Source organism: Artemia sp. Qi Xiang Cuo, chromosome 1, assembly GCF_049724085.1.
Source record: "Artemia sp. Qi Xiang Cuo chromosome 1, ASM4972408v1, whole genome shotgun sequence".
Lineage (NCBI taxonomy): Eukaryota > Metazoa > Arthropoda > Branchiopoda > Anostraca > Artemiidae > Artemia > Artemia sp. Qi Xiang Cuo.
The window spans coordinates 68,631,111-68,653,664 of NC_142794.1; the positions used below are offsets into that span (position 1 = coordinate 68,631,111).

At 36.3% G+C, this 22,554-nt stretch overlaps 1 protein-coding gene across 1 annotated transcript in view; it reads left to right on the plus strand.

Moving 5' to 3' along the window:
• Positions 1-4,125: 4,125 nt before the first annotated feature.
• Positions 4,126-22,554, plus strand: part of LOC148956649 (uncharacterized) — a 121,307-nt gene continuing 102,878 nt past the window's right edge. Inside the window, exon 1 of the mRNA XM_089086457.1 lies at positions 4,126-4,244. Coding sequence (XP_088942583.1) covers positions 4,228-4,244 — 17 coding nt within the window. The 5' untranslated portion in view covers positions 4,126-4,227. The remainder of the gene's footprint in view (positions 4,245-22,554) is intronic.

Here is a 22,554-nt window from a genome sequence, read left to right on the forward strand (position 1 = left end):
ATGCTACTGGCCTTAAAAGCCAGACTTACCACTATCAAAACACAACCATTCCAACAGTAATGAGCCCTATTTGCCGCCTATGTCAAGCCTGTGATGAGACCATCAACCATATTCTTTTTGGTTGCCCTGTGGCAACTCTCAACCATAAAAAAGAATGGCTAACTTTACCTGCCATTTTCAAGCACCTCAAGCTAACCCCTAATATTGATCAACTAACACAAAGGAGACACTCTTCAACTGATGATGCTGAATTGTTCAAAGCTGTCTTTAACTGCCTAAATATAGGTGGTTTCATCAATGATGTATAAAGCCTATTATTGAATAATAATAGTCTAATCTCTATATTTGATTTCCGAGGACACCCCTGACATAATCAGACAATACGAAAAAGGTTAAATGGATCCATCCGAAGCCTATAATTGAAGAAGAAGAAGAAGAAGAGGGGCAAATGATCTGATGTTCTGGACGCTGTTAAATAGAAGAAGAAGAAGAAGGACGCACGCCTCGATTCACTACAGTGAATCGAGTGTTTGTGGCATCAATTTTCCAGATTTTGAAAATGATGTTGATGTAATTGGTATAAGTGTTTGGCTGAATAATTTAAAAACCTACATAATAAGCTTTTATAACCCTAATGGCCAAACTTCAGATGCCAAGGATTTCTTTAATTATATAAATAATTCTAATATGTTAAAAAACATCATTATTTGTGGTGATTTCAATGCCCACAGCCTTTTGTGGGGGAATAAACCAGCAAATAAAGCTGGTAAATTTATTGAGCATATGATTTCAAATAATAATGAATTAGCTGTACTACCCCTCCAAACCTAAATACATATTTTAACCCTAAAAGTGCCAAATTCTCCACAATTGACCTACAAATTGTGTCTTTAAATTTTTTGAACAAAATTTACATAAATAAAATTGATAGTCCGTGTACAGACCACTTTGCTATAGTTTGCTCCCTAAATGAACCTGCTGAAACTTCTTCTCATACTTCCAAATATATCAACACTAAAGCAAATTGGTCTATTTTCCAAAATAAGCTAAATGATGAAATTACACGTTTCACCCAAAGTTCATGCATTTCTAACACAACAGTTGATACACATGCTGAAGCCTTGACATCTTTACTAATAAATACAGCTAATCATACTATCCCCAGGACAACACCTAAGAAAACATTCCCTAAACAAATTCCTAAAGCATGGTGGACAAATGAGTGCCTAAATAAATGGAAGATAAAAAAGGCAGCTAGGACAGAATTCATAAAAAAACCAACACCTACTACATATTTAAAAAAATTACAATCAGAATCTAATCTAAAAAGGACTATAATAGATGCTAAATATAAATACTGGAATAATTTTGCAAATAATCTCTCCAGAGAAACGCATGAGCCAATTATACATAAAGTCATAAGCCACATCTGTGGGAAAAAGACTTCTCCCAACCCACTCCTGTATGAGCTTATACATAATAATACCCATTATGACAATGATATTGAAAAGGCTAACCTATTTGCAACTCTTTTTGTTAATAAGCTAACATCAAACAATCAAAGCAATCTGTCCACAATTCCTATGAACCCTAGTTACCAACCACGCCCAGGATCCGAGTACATAACTAATCCATTTTCAATCCAGAAATTGAATAATGCAATACATCATATTAGGTCCAAAACTAGCAGCAGCTATGACAATATACACCCTACAAGGATAAAGAATCTCACACCTTCATACAAACAAGAACTGCTAAATTGTTATAATCACGCTTGGGCATCTTATATGTTCCCCAATATATGGAAATGTTCGTCCCTCCTACCAATCCTAAAGAAAAATAAACCAAAAGATAACCCTGAGTCTTATAGGCCCATAATGATTACACCTGTGATGGGGAAAATAATGGAGAAAATGATTTATCACAGACTCCTCTGGTTTGTTGAGAAAAATAACCTGATCCCACACACTCAAACTTGATTCAGGAAATAGCACTCCTCAACAGATGCTTTCATTTTGCTAACAAATGCAATAAATGAATTTTTCTCAAAAAATAATATCCTAGTGGCAGCTTTCCTAGATTTTGAAGGAGCATATGACAATGTGAACCACCAAATCCTTTTAAATAAACTTGCAAACCTTGGAGTACCTCCCAAGCTAGTATCCTTTATTAAATCCTTCAAAGAAGTGCGAAGTTTCATTGTTTGTGTTGGTTCAGCCTCTTCACCCCAAAAGACAATAAACAAAGGCCTACCTTAGGGAGCAGTCCTCAGTTTCCTACTATTATCCCTATATCTCTAGGACATGAACCTACCCCACATGAATCTAAATTATGCTGATGATCTGGCGCTATGGTCATCTGGCAACACCTTTCAGATAGCACAGTCAAATCTGCAAAAGTCACTTTTCCAGTTTGAAAAATTCTCTCAACATTCAGATTTACCCATTGCACCCACCAAGTCAAAAATAATCCAATTTCACAGGAAGCGAAACCATGTTAATGCAAAACTAACTCTAAATAAAAACAACTATTCCAGAAGATAATAATATTAATTACCTAGGTCTCATGCTTGACCAAAAACTTAATTTCCACCTCCACATTTCAAACACAATAAAAAAATGCTATAGAAAAGCAAATATACTAAAAAGACTTCTTTCCACACCCTGGGGTTGTAAGGAGAAAACCTTCCTCCAGTTTTACAAATCACATATACGACCCCATATTGACTAGGGGGTCATTGTCTATGGTGCATGTGCAAAGACCCAGATGCAACAAATTGAAACAACACAAAATGATATAATACGTCTGATATTTGGTCTTAGGAAACCCACAAGCACCAAGTTTCTGCTTATGGAGAGTGGATTAACAACAATAAGGGAGAGACGTAGCTTTCTCTTGATAAAACATCTTACAAAAATTGAATCAAATAGCTCACACACATTACATAATTGGTTAAGAAATCCAGCCATGTATAGAGGTATTGCAGATGAGTATGCCAATATTCAAAAGAAGTTCCCTGTACCAGCAAAGTCTATTGCACCTACTTTCCCCCAATCCCCTCCATGGAATTGGTCATCTCCCATAATAAATACTGAATTTTCAAAATGGAATAAAGATTTAACCCCCATTGCTTTTGTTCAGAAAAAATTTGCAGAACTTAATAAAATTACCTATAAAAATCACTTCCAAATATTTGTTGATGGGTCAAAAATGAATGAGAAGTTTGCAAGTGGTGTTTTCCTTCCTCAACTGGAAATTGCAATGGGCGAGAGATTATTTAATAATTTATCTATAATGTCTGTTGAGTTAAATGCCATAATCATGGCATTAGAACACCTTAAGCAAAACCAATCTTTGATTGAAAATTCGAATAATATTATCATCTATTCTGACTCTATCAAGCCTTGAGTTGCTGGCCTCAGCTCCTCAATATAAGTTGGACATTGACACTTATCATTGTCTCAGTATTATTGATAATCTTGCTTCAAGTGGCATTAAAACTTATTTTCAGTACATTCCTAGCCACTCTGGCATAAGCGGTAATCATCAGGTTGATGAAATAGCAAAAAATGCTGTAAATATTGACCAGCCAAGTGGGAGACCAATCTCAATTAGAGATATTTACCGATGGAGGCTATCAGATATTAATTTTAATAAGATTAATCCTATCCTTTCCCCTTTTCCCAAGAAGTATCTTTCTAAAATTTATCATAGAATTCGTTCTGGAACAAATGGACTAAATTTCCTTGCATTCTCATATAAGCTTTCTAATTCAAGTGGTTCAATTCCCCTGTCCCCTCTTTGCAGGCATTGTAATATGAATAATGAAACAATTGACCATTGCCTATTTGAATGTAATATGCTGACGTCTGCACAACATACCTTGCTTTCTAAACTGTTAAAATACTTCAAACACCACAAAATCCCACTATCAGCCAAGAGCCTAGCCAACTATACCTGCACACAGAGTATAGAAATCGACATCTATCCTCTTATATTTGAACTCCTAGAGTCGAAAGATCTGCTGAAAGATATCTGAATATATCTAATAAATGTAAGGCAATCAAGTCAGTAGCTCTGTAGCCCACAAAGTGAAGCAAAAGGAAAAGGGCTAAATAGTGTTACTGAACAGCCCGCCTGCTGTAAAATAGAGGAAGAAGAAGACTACAGTTGATTGATTCTATACATAAAAAAGATTGTTATTCAAATTCCTAGATAGGTAGTGTCATGTCACTACTGAAAAGGTTTGCTAATTTTTTTTGTCTCAAAATTAGGTATTGCATCCCAGGGGATTGTTTTGTCTTCTAAAAAGTGTTAGCTAAATGAGTCATTAGAATGTATTTATAAGCAAGCTCAACTTAGAACTGAAGGAGGTAATAACTGAGAATAACAGGTCTTCAGAAGGAGACATGCTAGAAAAAAAGAGAGAAGGTCAAGTCTCCAACACTTTATCTGTTTATTAATAAAAAAACTGCACAAAATAAGTTTTTCAAAAAGAGTAAAGAACTTGGTATAAATTTAGAATTGGTCCTCCTGATAAAGATACATGCTAAGAAAACAATCCTTACTATAAAATATGTAGGCTATAATGATCCTAGTTAACATATTATCCAAGGGGAGAACATTTATCATCAAGTCTTTCCTATTTTTTCCTTCTTTTTCCAGCTTAATAGAAAAAAAATTTCAATTTTATCCACCCTAGACACGCATTGCATAAATCTTTTGAAATTACTGCTATAAATTGCCAAATAAATTGTTCAATAGATAGTGTTCATCCTGGTCATTGTTAATTCTGTTTTTTTTTTTAATGAGCAGTGGCAAAAATTCCAATTATTAATACAACCTAACTTCAATTCAAAATCAACAGACTTGGACAGGAACTTGTCTGTTGAACTCGGCCCAGATGAACAATATCTATAAAAACAATTTATAGAACAAATTTATAGCAGTAATTTCAAAAGATTTATGCATTATGTTTCTAGGGTGGATAAAATTGAAATTTTTTTCTTTTAATTTGGAAATAGACCTACATAGGCCTACATATTAGGCCTACATATTTTAAAGTAAGAATTTTTTTCTTAACATGTCTCTTTATCAGGAGGACCAATCCTAAATTTATACCAAGAACTCCATTAAACCAAAAATGAACAAAAATAGAATCAATTAATCTACAAAGCATACAACCACACATCAGTATCAATAAATAAATGAAACCCAAACCAAACAGATATTAAAATAAGTCAAACTCAAAACAATCAGAAAGTAACCTGAGTAGGGTTCTAAACCCTATGTCATCTAAAAGCCAGAATAAAATTTGTTCTTCACTGAAAAAAAATCAAATGTATTTACTGAATAAAATGTGCATTGTCAGTTTAATATACATATGCTGATATTTATTCCTTAAAATCCTAATTAATTTTTGATTTCTTAAAGTTATAACAGTGAAAACATTTAAAAGAATTTTTTTCAGTAAAGTACAAATTATATTCGGGCTTTTAGAAAACATTGGGTTTAGTTTCAACTCCAAAGGCCTTGTTATATGATATTTATGAAAATGTTATATACCCCAAGGGCTTAACTTATGACCCTTGTTGTAGGGTTGTCATCCTCAAAGACATAATTTCCAGACATTCCAACCATGTTCAAGAAAATGGCCATATCAAAATGTTTATCAGAAATGTTTGGGGAAAAGATGGCAAAGCAAACTGTGGGGGGGGGATTCTCCCTTTGATTACTTTCAATTGTTAAAAAGGGCAATAGCCCTCTCAATTTACATTCAAAAGAGCCCTTTTTGAAGTTTTTACAACAACACTTTCTATATGACATTATATGCCCCCAGGGCATAACTTACAAACTTAACCCTGAAGGCTGTGGGGGGTTTTCATAGTCAGAAACATAATTTCCAGACCCTTCAACTATGTTCAACAAAATTGCTCTATCAAAATGTTGATCAGAAGTGTTTAGGAAAATAATGGGTATGGGGGGCAGCATTTGCCCTCCAATTGCTTTTGACTATTAATAAGGGCACTAGCCATCTCAATTCTCAATTCAATGAGCTCTTTTTGAAGTTTCCATGACAACACTGGGGGGTATCATCTTCAAAGACCTAATTTCCAGAATTTTCAACTGTGTTGAACAAAATAGATATCTCAAAATTTTGATTGGATGTGTTTGGGGAAATTGTGGGCATGAGAGGGGGTTAGTTGCCCTCCAATCACTTTTGACTATTAAATAAGGCACTAGTGCTTTCAATTTCCAATTAAATGAACCCTTTTTTGAAGTTTCTACAATAATGCTTTCTATAAAACCCTGTATGCCCCCAGGGCATAACTTACAACCCTTGTGCTGAGGGCTCTGGAGGGAGTGTTATCCTTTAAGACATAATTTCTGGACTTTTCAACTATGTTGAACAAAATGGCTATCTCAAAATTTTTATTGGATGTTTAGGGGGAAATGGTGGGTGTGGGAGGGGTGTTAGTTTTCCTTCAATCACTTTTGACTATTAAAAAGGGCACTAGCCTTTTGGAGCTTTCAAAGTTTCTATGACAATGCTCTCTATAAAAACCTTATATGCCCCAGGCCATAACTTACAACCCTTGCCCTGCCAGGTGTGGGGGGGGGGGGTGATCATCCTCAAAGACATTATATCCAGAACTTTCAACTGTGTTGAAAAAATGGTTATCTCAAAATTTTGATTGGATGTGTTTGGGGAAATGGTGGGCATGAGAGGAGGGGCTAGTTGCCCTCCAATCAGTTTCAACTAGCCTATTAAAACAATTTCTGATTGAATGAGCCTTTTTTGAAGTATCTACAACAACATTGTTTATAAAAAAAAAACCTTATATGCCCCCAGGGCATACCCTACAGCCATAACCTTGAAGGTTATGGGGGGGGGTTGTCATCCTCAAAACTTAATTTTCAGAACTTTCATCTATGTTGAACAAAATTTCTACCTCAAAATTTTGACTGGATGTGTTTGGGGAAATGGTGGGCATGAGAGGGGTGTTATTTTCCCTCCAATCACTTTTGACTATTAAAAAGGGCACTAGCCCTTTCAATTTCCAATCAAAGGAGCCATTTTTGAAGTCTACAAAAATGCTTACAACCCTTGCCCCGAGGGGTTTGGGGATTTGTCATCCACAAAATCATAATTTCCAGAACTTTCAACTATGTTGAAGAAAATGCCTATCTCAAAATTTTAATTGCATGTGTTTTGGGAAATGGTGGGCATGAGATTCCGAGAACTGTCATCTACGTTGAACAAAATGACTATCTCAAAATTTTGATTGGGTGGGTTTGGGGAAATGGTAGTTGTGAGAGGAGGGGTTAGTTGCCCTCCAGTCACTTTTGACCATTAAAAAGGGCACTAGCCCTTTAAATTTCCAATCAAATGGGCCTTTTTTGAAGTTTCTACTACAACACTTTCTATAAAAACCTTATATGCCCCCAGGTTATAACTTACAACCCTTGCCCTGAGGGCTCTGAGGGGTTATCAACCTAAAAGACCTAATTTCCAGAACGTTCCAGGGCATGAGAGGGGGTTTGTTGCCCTCCAATTACTTTTAACTATTAAAAAGGGCACTTGCCCTTTCAATAACCAATTGAGTGAGCCCTTTTTGAAGTTTTACAACAATGCTTTCTATAAAAACCTTATATGCCCCCAGGGTATTACTTACAAACCTTGCACTTGTTTGTAGGGAAACTATATTTGCCTTTAACAACTTTAAAAAGAGCTAATAAATTAAACTGAATATTTTATGTATAATGATATTAGTTGCTGAAAGCTCATCAGTTCAAAATGTTACAATAATTTTAATGTTTATTTTCAATATTAAGTTCAAAAGAAAATATTTGTCATAAAATTGGTTTTCAGTAAAGCACCAATGACGGAGTAGGTTTTAGACTTTTACAGTGAGAGAAGAAGGTCATACCCTAACTCTTGTTTGTGGTGATTTTTGTTTGTTTCAAGCTTGATTTGCATATTCAATTTAAGTTTCACTCGTTTTAAGACTTATTTATTAATTTACAGTAATATCTATTGTATGTTTGTTTGCATTGATTGTTTATTTAATTTCTGTTTGTTTTAAGTTTCATTTATACTTAAATAGGAAATTTTTTTTTTGTTTTAAGCTTCATATTCATATTCAATCAAAGCATTACTCGCTTTAAGATCTATTTATTCATTTATATTATTACTTGTTCTATGTTTTTGCTATAATTGTTTATTTAATATCTGTTTGTTTTGGGTTTCATTTATTCTTTAATAGTAATTTCTAGTCATTTTGAGTTTGAATTTTAAAAGGTACTTGTATCTGCTGAGCTTAAGTTTAAAATGGCCTTTACTTTTCTTTGAAAAACTTTTCTTTGAAGATCTATTTATTCATTTATATTATTACTTGTGGTATGATTTTGCTATGATTGTTTATTTAATTTCTGTTTGTTTTGGGTTTCATTTATTCTTTAATAGTAATTTCTAGTAATTTTGAGTTTGAATTTTAACAGGTATTTGTATCTGCTGAGCTTAAATTTAAAATGACCTTCACTTTTCTTTGAAAAACCTAATTTTCGGATTCGTTTTTAAAATCAATTTTTTTTCGTTTTTTATTGCATAAAATTTAAATTTATTATAAGTTCATTATGTCAAAATAAAACTAAAAAAAAAAAAAAATCAAATATTCATCATTGTAACAAAACTGATATCAAAGTAACAATATTAAAGTGAAATAATGTGTTTGTGTTAACCTTGGAGTTTTTATTATCTGATGTTTGAACTATTTTTAACAAAATTGCTATCTCAAAATTTTTATTGGATGGGCTTGGGGAAAAAGGGTGTGGGGGAACTGGATTAAGCTTTGGTCTCTTTTGACTATTTAAAAGTAAACTAGAACCTTCTATTTTCAATCAAATGAGCTCTCTCTGAAGTTTATACGAGTATCCCTTATATAAAAACCATATGTATCCCCAGAGTATAACTTATAACGCCTATCCCTAGGCCTTGGGGGGTTGTGTTGTCCCTGGAGTTTTAATATCTAATGGTTGAACTATTTTTAACAAAATGGTCACCTGACATTTTTATTGGATGGGTTTATCCATCCAATACACCCGAAGGCGTGGAAGGTAGGAGGGGCTAGTTGCCTTCTGATCTTTTTTCACTCTGGGATGAAATGAACTACAGATTTTAATTTTCATCCAAATGAGCCCTCTCTGAATGTTATGCGAGCATACCATCCATATAAACCAAATATACCCCTAGAGCAATACTTACAACGCCTGCCCTGGTCCTGGGGGGGGGGTGTTAATACAGGAGTTTTCTTGTCTGATCTTTTAACGATTTTTAACGGAATGACCTTACACAAAGGAGTTTTTTGTATATGATATTTGAATTATTTTTAAAAAAATGACTACCTCAATTTTTTTATCAGATGTTTTTGGGGAAAAAGGGCTTGAGCAGGGGGGGGGGGCAGTTGCCCTCTGATCACTTTTGACTCTTAAAAATGGCACTAGAACTCTCAATTTCCAATCGAATGAGCCCTCTTTGAAGTTTACAAGCATCCCTTCCATAACAACCATATATTCCCCCATAGAATAGCTTACAATGCCTACCCCCAGGCTCTGGGGGGCTGTGTAGATACCGGAGTTTTTGATATCAGAACTTTGAACTTTTTTTTTAACAAAATGTCTATCTCAAAATTTTTATCTGATGCATTTAGGGTGTGGAGGAGGGGGGGGGGCTAGTTCTCCAATCTCTTTTGACTCTTGAAAAGTGAACAAGAACTTTCAATTTCAAATCAAATGAGCCCTCTCCAAAGTCTATACGAACATCCCTTCCATAAGAACTATATATGCCCCTAGAGCATTACTCATAACGCCTGCCTCTGGGCCTTGGCGGGTTCCGTTGACACAGGAATTTTTCTTATCTGACCTTTGAACTATTTTTAATGAAATGGCTATTAAAAATTTTATCAGATGGGCTTGGGGAAAAAACGGTGTGTGGGGAGGGGGGGCTAGTTGCCCTAAGATATCTTTTGACTCTTGAAATTTGAACTAGAACTTTCAATTTCCAATCAAATGAGCCCCCTCTGAAGTTTATACAAGCATCCCTTTCATAAGAACATATACACCCCTAGGACAACACTTACAACACCTAACCCCAGGGCCTTGGGTGGTGTTTTTGTTATCTAATTTTTGAACAATTTCAAAAACACTGGCTATCTCAAAATTTGTAGCAGACAGGTTTGGGGAAAAAAGAGCAGGGGGGGGCTAGTTTAACTCTCCTGACTCTTAAAAAGTGAACTAGAACTTTCAATTTCCAATCAAATGAGCCCTCTATGAAGTCTATACAAACATCCCTTTCACAAGAACCATACATGTCCTTAGGGCATAACTTAGAATGCCTTCCCCTGTGCCCTGGGGGGTTGTATTGACACCGGAGTTTTTCTTATCCGACCTTTGAACTATTTGTTTTAACAAGATGTCTATCTCAAAATTTTCATCAGATGGGTTTGGAAAAAGAAGGTGTGGGGGGGGGATAGCTTCCCTCGGATCTCTTTTGACTATCAAAAAGTGAGCTCGAACTTTCAATATCCAATCAAATGAGCCCTTTATGAAGTTTATACAAGAATCCCTTTCATACAAACAAATATGCCCCAGGGCATAACTTAAAACGCCTGCCCCTGGACCCTGGGGGGTTCTGACAACACCTGAGTTTTGTTATATGGTCTTTGAACTATTTAAAAAAAAAGCTATCTCAAAGTTCTTATCTGATGGGTTTCAGAAAAAAAGGGCATGGAGGGGGGGGGCTAGTTGCCCTCCGATCTCTTTTGACTCTTAATAAGTGTACAAGAACTTTCAATTTCCAATCAAATGAGCCCTCTTTGAAGTTAATACAAGCATCCCTTCCATAAGACCCATATATGCCCCCAGGGCATAACTTACAATGCCTGCCCCTGGGCCCTGGGGGGTTGTGTCAACACCTGATTTTTTTTATATGACCTTTGAACTATTTTTAAAAAAATTGCTATCTTAAAATTTTTATTGGATGGATTTGGGGGGGGGGAGCTGGTTACCCTCCAATATCTTTTTACGCTTAAAAAGTGAACTAGGGCTTTCAATTTCCAATCAAATGAGCCCTCTCTGAAGTTTATACAAGCATTCCTTCCATAAGAAGCATATATATCCCCAGGGCATAACTTATAGCCCTTGCCCCCAAAGACTGTGGTGGGAATGTCCTGCTCAAACATATAATTTCCAGAAATTTCAACTATGTTGAACAAAATGGCTATATCAAAATTTTTATTGGATGTGTTTGGGGAATGGTGGGGTTGGAAGGGGTGTCAGTTGCCTTAGTATCACTTTCAACTATTAAAAAGGGAAGTAGCCTTTTTCAGAAAGGGCTCAAAAATGAGCCCTTTCTGAAGTTTCTATGACAAATTTGTCTATACAAAACCTTATACGCCCCCAGGGCATAAATTACAACCCTTGCCCTGAGGGCTGTGGGGGAAATGTCATCCTCAAAGACCTAATTTCCTGAACTTAAAACTACGTTTAATAAAATGACTGTCTCAAAATTTTTATTGGATGTGTTTGGGGAAAAGGTGGGCATGAGAGGGGGATTAGTTGCCCTCAAATCAATTTTGACTATTAAAAAGGGCACTAGCCCTTTGAATATCCAATCAAATGAGTCTTTTTTGAAGTTTCTACAACAACACCTTCTATAAAAAACCTTACATGCCCCCAGGGTATAACTTAAAACCCTTGCCTGGAGGGTTGTGGGGTAGTGTCCTCCTCAAAAAAATATTTTCCATCTGGAAATCAACTATGCTGAACAAAATGGCTATCTCAAATTTTTGATGGGATGTGTTTGGGTGAATGATGGGCGTGGGGGGGGCTAGTTGCCCTCCAATCACGTTTGACTATTAAAAAGGGCACTATCCCTTTTAATTTCCAGTTGAAAGTGCCTTTTTTGAAGTTTCTACAACAACGCCTTCTATAAAAACCTTATATGCCCCCAGGGCATAACATAAAACCCTCGCCCTGAGGGTTGTGGGGTAGTGTCCTCCTCAAAAACATATTTGCTATTTGGAAATCAACTATGCTGAACAAAATGGCTATCTCAAAAGTTTGATTGGATGTGTTTTGGGGATGGATGGGCGTGGGGGGGGGGCTAGTTGTCCTCCAATCACTTTCGACTATTAAAAAGGGCACTAGCCCTTGGAATTTCAAATCGAATGAGCCTTTTTTTAAGTTTCTACGACGATACCTACTATAAAAGCCTTACAAGCCCCCATGGCATAACTTAAAACCCTTGCCCTGAGGGTTGTGGGGAAGTGTCCTCCTCAAAAACATATTTTCTATGAGAAAATCAGCTATGCTGAACAAAATGGCTATCTCAAAATTTTGATTGGATGTGTTTGGGGGAATGTTGGGCATGGGGGGGGGGCTAGTTGCCCTCTAATCACTTTCGACTATTAAAAAGAGCACTAGAACTCTCGATTTCCAATCGAAGGAGCCCCCTTTGAAGTTTCTACGATGACCTCTTCCATATGAAGTGCCTCTGGGGAAAAAAAACAAAAAAACATTGGATCTGTATGGCCTTTACTATAGGCAACACTATAGCATTGCCTCTGAAATTGTGGGTGTGAGAGGGAGTTAGTTCCCTTCCAATCACTTTTGACTATTAAAAAGGCCACTAGGCCTTTGAATTTACAATTGAAGTTTCTACAAAAACACTCTATAAAAAGCTTGTATGCCCCCAGGGCATAACTTACAGCCCTTGCCCTGAAGGGTTTGGGGTGGTTGTCATCCTCAAATACCTAATTTCCAGAACTTTCAACTGTGTTGAACAAAATGGCTATCTAAAATTTTTTATTGTGTGTGTTTGGAGAAATGGTGGGCTTGAGAAGGGGGTTAGTTGCCCTCCAATCACTGTCAACTTAGAAAGTCAACATTTTTTTTAATGTAGTTGAAAGTTCTGGAATGCGGCTTTTATAGAAAGTGTTGTTGTAGAAACTTCAAAAAGGGCTCATTTGATTGGAAATTGAAAGGGCTAGTGCCCTTTTTAATAGTCAAAAGTAATTGAAGGGCAACTAACCCCCATCTCCCACCCACCATTTCCCCAAACACATCATATCAAAAATTTTAAGATAGCCATTTTGTTCAACATAGTTGAAAGGTCTGGAAATTATGTCTTTGAGGATGAAAAACCCCCCAAAGCCCCCAGGGCAAAGGTTGTAATTCATGCCCTGGGGGCATATAAGGTTTTTTCTAAAAAACTTTGTTGTAGAAACTTCAAAAAGGGCTTATTTAATTGGGAATTGAGAGGGCTAGTGCCCTTATTAGTAGTCAAAAGTGATCAGAAGGTGAATACCCCCTTCCCCCCATGCCCATCAATTGTCCAAACACTTCTGATCAATATTTTGATATAGCCATTTTGTTGAATTTTGTTTAAGGGTCTGAAATTATGTCTTTGCATATGACAATCCCCCACAGCCGTCAGGGCTAAGGTTGTAAGTTATGCCCTGGGGGCATATAAGGTTTTTATAGGAAGTGTTGTCATAGAAACTTCAAAAAGGGCTCTTTCAATTGGTTATTGAAAGGGCTAGTGCTTTTTTATAGTTGAAAGTGATTGGAGGGCAACTAAAAAAATTCTTTTAAATACTTTCACTTCATAACTTTAAGAAGTCAAAAATTAATTAAGACTTTAAGGAATAAATATCAGCATACATATTTTAAACTGACAATGCACATTTTTTTTTAGTAAATTTATTTAATTTTTTCAGTAAACTACAAATTATATTCTGGCTTTTAGAAAGCATAAGGGCTTAGAACCCTACTCATATTAATTTCTGCTTGTTTTGAGTTTGACTCCATTTTATTTTAATTTCTGTTTGTTTTGGGTTTCATTTATTTATGGATACTGATTTGTTGTAGTTGTGTGCTTGGTAGATTATTTGGTTATTTTTTGTGCATTTTTGGTTTAATGGAGTTCTTTACTTTTTTTGAAAAACTCATTTTGTTGAAAAAATTTCACCCCCACCTCTATATATACCAATTCAGGTTATATATTTGCACATTAGGGGGTTGGGCATAAAGTTCATTTCTGATGCAAATGAATGTTAAATTTGGATTCAGGATACAATTCTTACTATAGAGGTAAGTTTATTTCCTAGCTACCTGAATAGTCTGTTAATATAAAGCTTATCCATTATTTTGGAGTTATGTCTGCCTACCAAGCAACCTTCTTCTAAGCAACAAAAGTATGTAAACTACAAACTACTCTTTGAAAGACTTGCCAATATCAACTAGAAACAGCTTATAACTGACAATATTGATGAGAGTTGGTCAAATGTAAAAATGGAAATTCTGTACGTTGAAAAGTCTTGCACCAGAATTTTTCAGGCAAAACGTTTACCTTTTTTAACTACCTAAGTAAGCAAGCTAATCAACAAAAAACATCAAGCATGGGATTGCTATAGAAAAAATAAGACCACAGAAAATTATCAAATCTTTTTGTAATCAAACAACCAACCAAATAAAAGAGTTGAAGAGAAGTTTTGAGGAAAAAATTGGTTGAGGATGTTAAGGATAAACCTAAATCTTTCTGGCATTATTCTGCTCAAAAATATAGCAGCAGACACAGTCACAGATACCCTGCAGAGTAGTCAATCAGTTGCTGATCCTGAGCTGAAAGTTAAAATTTTCAACCATCATTTCTAATATGTTTTTTCCTCCAATTCCAGTATTGTTTATCCCTCACCTCCCTTATATGATGTATCACATAAGACAGAACCAATTTTGAGTACTGATACATTGGTTCTAAAGGAACTTACATCCCTCAACTGAATAAATCTGCTGGTCCAGACAGCATTCACCCATGTATTTTGTACAGTTTTGTGTTAACCTCTTTCCCTTTTGTTCAAGTTATTATTTAATTTTTCCAGACTACCTCTGGATGAAAAAACTGCACTTATAATTCTTATATTAAAAAATGTAGAAAGGGCCTTGCTGAAAATTATTGACCCATTAGCATGACATCAGCAGTTGTTAAGGTTCTTGAAACAATCAAATTCTGCCGTAGTTGAACACCTTGAAGCAAATAATGTTTTACACAGTTCACAACATGGCTTTTTCAGGAAGATGGCATGGCGTTCAGGAAGATCTGTTGTGACCAGTGGCGTATCCAGGATTTTGTTTCGGGGGGGGGGCGTCAGTCTACCTTTTTATAGCAGTCATGTGAGCAAGAAAATTATCCATCCTAGTGCAAGATTTTAGGCGGGGGGTATGGGGGGGGGTATCTAGGTAAAGAAAGGAAAAGTACACACTTGTCATGAGTATTTCTACTTGTAGACTTTTTTTGTTTGAGAATGGATGACAAAATTTTGCCAACAAAGTCAGAATTAAAAAAAAAGTTAGAAGCAGTGAGAGTTTCTATTTTGGGCGAGTAGATGTTTTGGAACTGCCATGAAGCGGCAGAATTTAGAAAATATAAAAAAAAGAAGTGCATTATTCCTTATATTTGCCTATGGGACCCTTGTTTTAGCGAACCAAATAAATAAAATATAATATTATATCAAAGACAATTGCCCAGAATTTGGTTTTGGAGGGGTGGGGGCCTCAATCTACCTAATATAGCAGCCATGAAAGCAAGAAATGTATTGATATTAACATTGTTTACAGAGGATGAAGCAAAATTAATGTTTAAAAAACAGAATCAACTGCACTTAAAGAAACGAGCAACGAAAGACGACCTAACCTCTCACAGTAACAGCCGCCGGTCTTTTTTTGGCTGCAAATCGATCAAAAACTTGGTCAGCATCGACCTGGATAACGTGGTTGAGGGTTATGTGAGCTAGTCTGTTCAGATGCTCCTCGACCGTTGAGCTCTGCAGATAGGTTTATAATCGCTTGAGACAGCTAAAACTCCTCTTCGCAGAAGTAGTAGTCACTGGTATTGTCTGACAAGTTGTCAAAAGCCTTCGAATGCATGGGGAAATCTTTGAATTGCATGACGTAAGAATTGAAGCAACCGTTGATGGTTTTTCAGAAATTCCGAGCCACTTCTGTTTCCAAAGGACTAACTCACATTCCAGCGCACGTCTACCCCCGTGAAATCCCTTGTAAACAGCAACAGCGTTCACAAATTCATTAATTTTTAATGACTCGCTGTTAGCTGGCAAAAGCCTTCCGATTTTGAAAGATGCCTCATGGTGGCGCAAAAATCTTTGATCAAATTCTTCAATAATTGAAGCAAAGTAAGGTTTGAAGAATGACTCGCGATAAAAAACCTTGATGGACTCATTATCATTGATGGACTTTCGGCGGATAGACCTTGGAACAGCCGGAGCCACATTTAACTCTTGTGCAAGCTCATAGGCTTTCTGACTAATTGTTTCAAAATTATTTTGTTTTGACTGCAGTAAAGTATCAGAACATAGCTCAACATGCTTACAGCGCCTTAGAGACAGAGAGCATTATGGCACTTACAAACTCTAGCATAGCAATCGTGAACATAAAACTAAATTCGGTTGCTGCTGAAACCAATACATTTGCTTTTGAAATAACTTCTGTATCGCACCGTATGCTACCAACTATTTCCTTAAGTACGGAAATAATCGCACAATACAAAGAAATAAAAACTAAAATGCAATCGTGACAATCCACCCATCTCGTTCTGCACAACTTCACAAGTTTCCTCACAGAACTATCGTGACAAACGACAGCGACCGCTTCTACAAACCTATTCGTTCTTTTTGGTGAGGATGATAAAAATGATATAATCTGCTGTATAGAAGCAAAGGTTGACCTAACAAGTCCTACCATACTAGTTTTACGTAAAGCCAAATTTAAGCTGTGCGATGCACAGTGGGTGTAGATTACATGTGGATATTTTTTCCTAATTTCTGCCTGTGCACCAGAATAACAGCCTGACATGTTGCTGGCCCCATCAAAACCAACCCCGACAAATTTCTCCATTTTTAAGCCGAACGCAATGCATTGGCTGATGATTTGTTTTGCTACTTCAAGTAAAGCACGAGTTTCATATTAGTATCTGACTACAAGAACTAACTAGAACTAATTAAGCTTGTCAGCATGTATATCAATAACTGTACAATGAACCTGAAGAATCCTTTGACGCTATATGCTGATGACTGCAAGCTCCTAGGACTGGCCCAGAATGACCTAAATATCAACTATGCAAAAAGATATGGACAGACTATCTAGATGGTCATCGGATTGGTGTCTACAGTTCAATGCCTTAAAATGTAAAGTTCTACATCTTGGACGCAATAATCCAAAAGTTGCATATCACATAGGAGACGCCCAGCTTGAGGCAGTCAGTGAGGAGAAGCACCTGGGATTTATTGTTGACAATGAGCTGAAGTTTCACTTCCACATACGAGCTCAAGCTGCAAATGCAAACCAAGCCCTTGGCCTCATAAAATAAATTTGTACCACCAGGAAGTTAGGAGTTATTATAAAACTGTACAAAGCCATGGTCCATCCTCACCTGAAATTTGGCATGACCCTAGCCTCTCCGTACTATAAGATGGGTGTGAAAGTACTTGAGAGTGTCCAAATAAGAGCAACTAAGCTTATCTCTGCATTCCAAGACAAATCTTACGAGGAACGTTTCACCTTACTCAAACTCCCTACATTAGTATACTGTAGGAAAAGAGAAGACGTAATAGCAACTCGTAAGGTGCAAGAAAATGACCTATTAAGTCATGTCTTTTCCTAGTCCTTCTCAACTACCACAAGAGGACGCACCAAGAAGCTGTAGGCCCCCCGTTTCATCAAGCGAGAGCGCCAACAGTTCTTCTCAGTCTGTTCCGTCCCACTCTGGAACAGCCTATCCGAAGCCACTGTCCAATCTAAAACTCTAGATGCCTTCAAGAAAGGAGTTGATCAAGACTGGGCCAACGCCGAATGGAGGCTGAACTGGGATGTCAAATCATAACCTTGAAACACCACCAGCGAGATTTCTACTGGAGAATCAAAACCACAGCATCTCGCTGGACATGCGATTTAAGGTAATTTAAGGTAATTTTCTTTTTTTCCTCTCACGTGACCTTTCCGTTTCAATGCTTAGCTTACACTGGAATTATAGCAGCGTTTGAAACTTTGAATGAACTATCGCCTCTTAGTCCGATTCCTTATCGCAATTCATTCATTGCAGAGAAGCTAGTGCTTATAGCTTCTGGGGTTAAATAGGGAGAAAAATTTCTTGACATCTTGTTTGATTACAGGAGGCGACTGCACGTTTGATGATAAAATAATGATATAAGCTTGCTGAAGAAATGGATAGCTATTTAACAAGAAATGAAAAAAGGAACGGGTGGTGAAAATAGCTAAAAAGCTTTAATATATTAGGGCTTACTATATTTGCAATTAAAAAAGAAGAAGAAAGGAAATTTCGGGGGGGGGGGCCCACTCCGCCCCCCCCTGGATACGCTACTGGTTGTGACCAATCTCCTTGAATTGTATGGTCACATCACCAAGTTGTTTGATAAGAATGTCTGCTGACTTGATTCTGCTTGACTTTTCTAAAACCTTTGACAAAGTTTGTCACAAGTGTCTTGTAATTAAATTATATGCAGTCCACCTTGAGGAGAAATCCCTGCTCTGGATCCTTGATTTTCTTTATTTGCAATATTAATGTGTTCAGTTATTTTATGACTCTGGTAATTGTATTCTTTCTTCCTCTACACACGTTCTGAGTGTAGTTCCTCAGGGAAGTGTTTTGGGCTCTATACTATTTAATATTTTCATCAATGATGCTCTTTCTATTATCAGCAGTAAATTAACTCTTTATGCAGACAACCTAAAGTTTCTTGAACCAGCCTTGTCCTGTGAAGGTCATGCCCTTCTACAAAATAATCTTCAACTGCTGGGTCAATGGGCTGAGGCCTGGCTTCTTGAATTCAATATTGCCAAGTGCCACATCATTTACTTTGGCAAACTGAATCCTTGTTGCTCTTATTTTCTCCTAGGCCACCCACTCTCCTTTGTAAATAATGAGCAGGATCTTGGTGTCACTATTGACAATGAACTAAAATTCAGCACTAATGCTAAGAGGTCTGCTGCTGGGGTTAGTTCAGCTATAGGACTAATTAAGCATACTATTTCCACTTGTTCCCCTAAAGTTATCAGTCTTTTATATAAGGGACTTGTGCATCCTAAGCTTGAAGTTGGAATGTCTTTTGCCTTCCCATATTTAAAAAAAGACAAATAAGTTCTTGAAGATGTGCCACCAAAGTGATATCTGGCATGTGTGAGCTTTCCTACCCTGTAAAACTATCAAAGCTGAATCTCTCTAAACTTGTTTACAGGAGAAATAGAGTGGATGCCATTTTAGCTTACAAGTTATTGAGAGCTAATACTCTCCCAGCATTATTCCCTACTGTTGGTTACAACTCAAGAACTAGAAGCCACCACTTGAAACTTGTCTAGCATTCTACAATATCTAAAGTCCACACTCATTTCTTTTCATCACAAATTAGCAACAGTGGGAACAAACTATCTAATGAAACAGTTACTGCTGAATCCGTTGATGTTTTCAAACAAAGGTTGGATGCTGAGTGGCCTTCTAGAGAGTGTAAGTTCAATAGGGATGCTACTGATCATGGAACAGCACCTGGTCACTAAAGGACTCTGTATAATAATGCAAGTCATCATTCTGGAGCTCTACAAGGAGAAGTCCTTAGATTGCTCCTAGCTCCTAGCATTCTCTCTCATATTCAAGAAATGCTTCTGGGGTAAGTTAAATTTTGAGCCCTTAAAGGGCTCAAAACGGTCCATAGTAATCAAAGTTCTAAAACATGCTTCTAAATAAATCTGGCTAGTTACAAAAATTGCCATTTGTAGCTGATTAAGGAATGGTAATTATTATTTCCCTTAGTTTAAATGTTAAAATGCTATTCTTAAACTTCATTTGCATAATTTTTTAAAAAGGGCTACAACCTTCATAAATAACATCAGTTTTACTGTGATGTCATTTTCAGGGGGTTTCAGGCTCTTTTCAAAATTCATACAAATTTGTTTTCACAGCAACATTTGATTATTAAGATTACAATAATAGAGAGTACAATAATAATTACCATTCCTGAATCAGCTACAAATACCAATTATTTCTGACTTGCCATTTTTTTTAACTTTTGGATAGTGGGTCATCTTTTGGGGACCCACTTAGGGCTCAAAATGGAATTTGCCCTAGAGATGATTATCAAACTATGAAAAAGCACAAGTGATATATTCCTTTTCATCCTAGCCAAATTGCGTTGTAAACTACAAATTTGCCATATGCTTCTGGAGAGACATTAGGCTCTTTTATGTGGTACTTATTTTAGGTTATTTTAGGCCACTCCAGAAGGAAACAATCTGGTGTTCCTAGAAATACTTCCAAGAAGGAAACCCTCAAACAATCTGAAAACTGACCTACTACAAGACATTCAGTATCAGCCTAATCTAGAGTGGAGGGAAGGGGGAAGTAAATTGAAGTACTTTTAAGAAAGATATAAGTAAATACATTATTTTAAGATTTTAAAAAATTGCCTTCAGAATTTTATTTTGTTTCCTTTTGAGTGGGCTTAGCTGTAAATTAATATCCAACACTCTAAATACTTATTTATATCATCCCTAAAAGTACACCACTTTACTTTACCACTCTCCTAATGGACAAGTAAATAGTTCAAACTACAATATACTCTGTAAATTTTCCATTGGCCAACTCTTGTCATCCTACTTCTTGTTGTTTTTGACATTACTTGTTGGCCATAAAATTAAAATGAAGAAAAGAGTCTGACTATGAATAATTCCCTGAGTACACATAATTTCAGCTGTGTAGAGACTCCAGTATAGACATTGAAGATGATCCCAATGCCAGGGATTTCCCATTTGACACTGAATCTCAAGGTTTGCAATTTAATTTTAGTTGAGCTGAAGAGCAAGATGTTATTCCAGCTCACTCTATTACCTTAATTAATTCACACTTCAGTGCAAATTAACATCCTTCATGGTCTGTGTAGTGTTTGATATTATATTATGATTGCTTTGCTTGTGCTTTAGTGGTTTATTTTATTCCATTGGCTATAAAATAAACTATTAAAACACTCCAGCAACAGGTTCATATTATATTTATACATATACACTAATATAAATATTTATATATACATATACACTAATATAAAAAAATTGCTGGCAACGCTGGACAGCAAAGTTCAGCTAGTTAGTGAAAAGACAAATACATCACCAAATTCACAGGTGGGAAGAACTCTGCCCTTCACATTTTAATGCAAGAGTTTTGAAATTATATCAGTTTATGTTAAAGCCTATCTGTTTTTTCAAAACACCTCACAAGCTAAGAGTTTGTCAAGCCATAATTATTCCACCGGATGCATGACTTGAGTAAATTTTAAATTTTGTCGGAATGCAGTGTTGTCACTTCAAAGGTCTGTAGTATCTGATTTTCAGCCTGAATAAGTGAAAATGAGCCAAAAACGCCTGAAACAGTCTCCAACAAAGGGCACAGATAATTGCAAGGCCTGCAATAAAGGATTAAAAGATGATAGTTGCGCTCTTCTCTGTGACTGTGAACATTGGCTTTGCATTGAATGCATTGGATAAGTTTTATAAGCTGCTAAAGCCTCTGAATGACAGAATAACAAACATTGAGAAAGACTTGGCCACAAAATGTTCATTTCAGGATGTGAAAAAACATGCTGAAACCTATATCAAAACTGAGTTTGAGATCCTGATCCAAAAGCTTGAGAAAAATATTAGTGGGAAGCTGGTAGCCAACAGTACCCTGGACAATTTTGGTATAAAGCAAAAATATATTATTGTCTGTGGATTTGCTGAAGATCCAAGCTCCACAAAGACAGCAAAACTCAAAGGATTTGAAATTTCCAAATGAACTTATCCTTCAGAATTGTCCTGTTATATGTTTGTTCTCTGTTTGCCTTGGTGAAGTGAAACCTGAAAAGTTTCTCCCCATTAAACTAATGTTTTGTAGCCCATTTGAATGAAATGCTGCTTCTTTCTTCCTGTCAAATAATCTGTTGAACTTAAAGGATATATTTACATGCTTTGGATTTTCTCATGATCACACAAATGCCGAACTCGCACATAAGAAAAAGTACAATGTTTTGAAGCAAAACTTAAGAAAAGGAAGCAGCAGGCAAATCAGGTTGGGAGATTAGAAACGGCAACGTGGAACTGCAACTTATGAAAGTGAATTATTTTTGTGGGGAAAGAATGGAATGATTTATCTGTTCTCTTAGAAACGCAGACTGTTTATTGTTATCACGTCATCGTTATCACCGAACCACTACCCAAGAATTGTCAACAACCAGATGTGTATTTCCAGCAAGTGTGTGATTATCATCTCATTATAAACAGTAATTATAAGCATGGAATTTTCATTTATGTTCATACCTTGTTGAAATATATGGAAGTTAATGACCCAGTCGCATCAAGTATAAGTGAATGTTTAGTTGTTGATATGAAGTTAACTGGGTCCACAAGTACTTTTAGAGCTGTAGCCGTTTATAGTAGTCC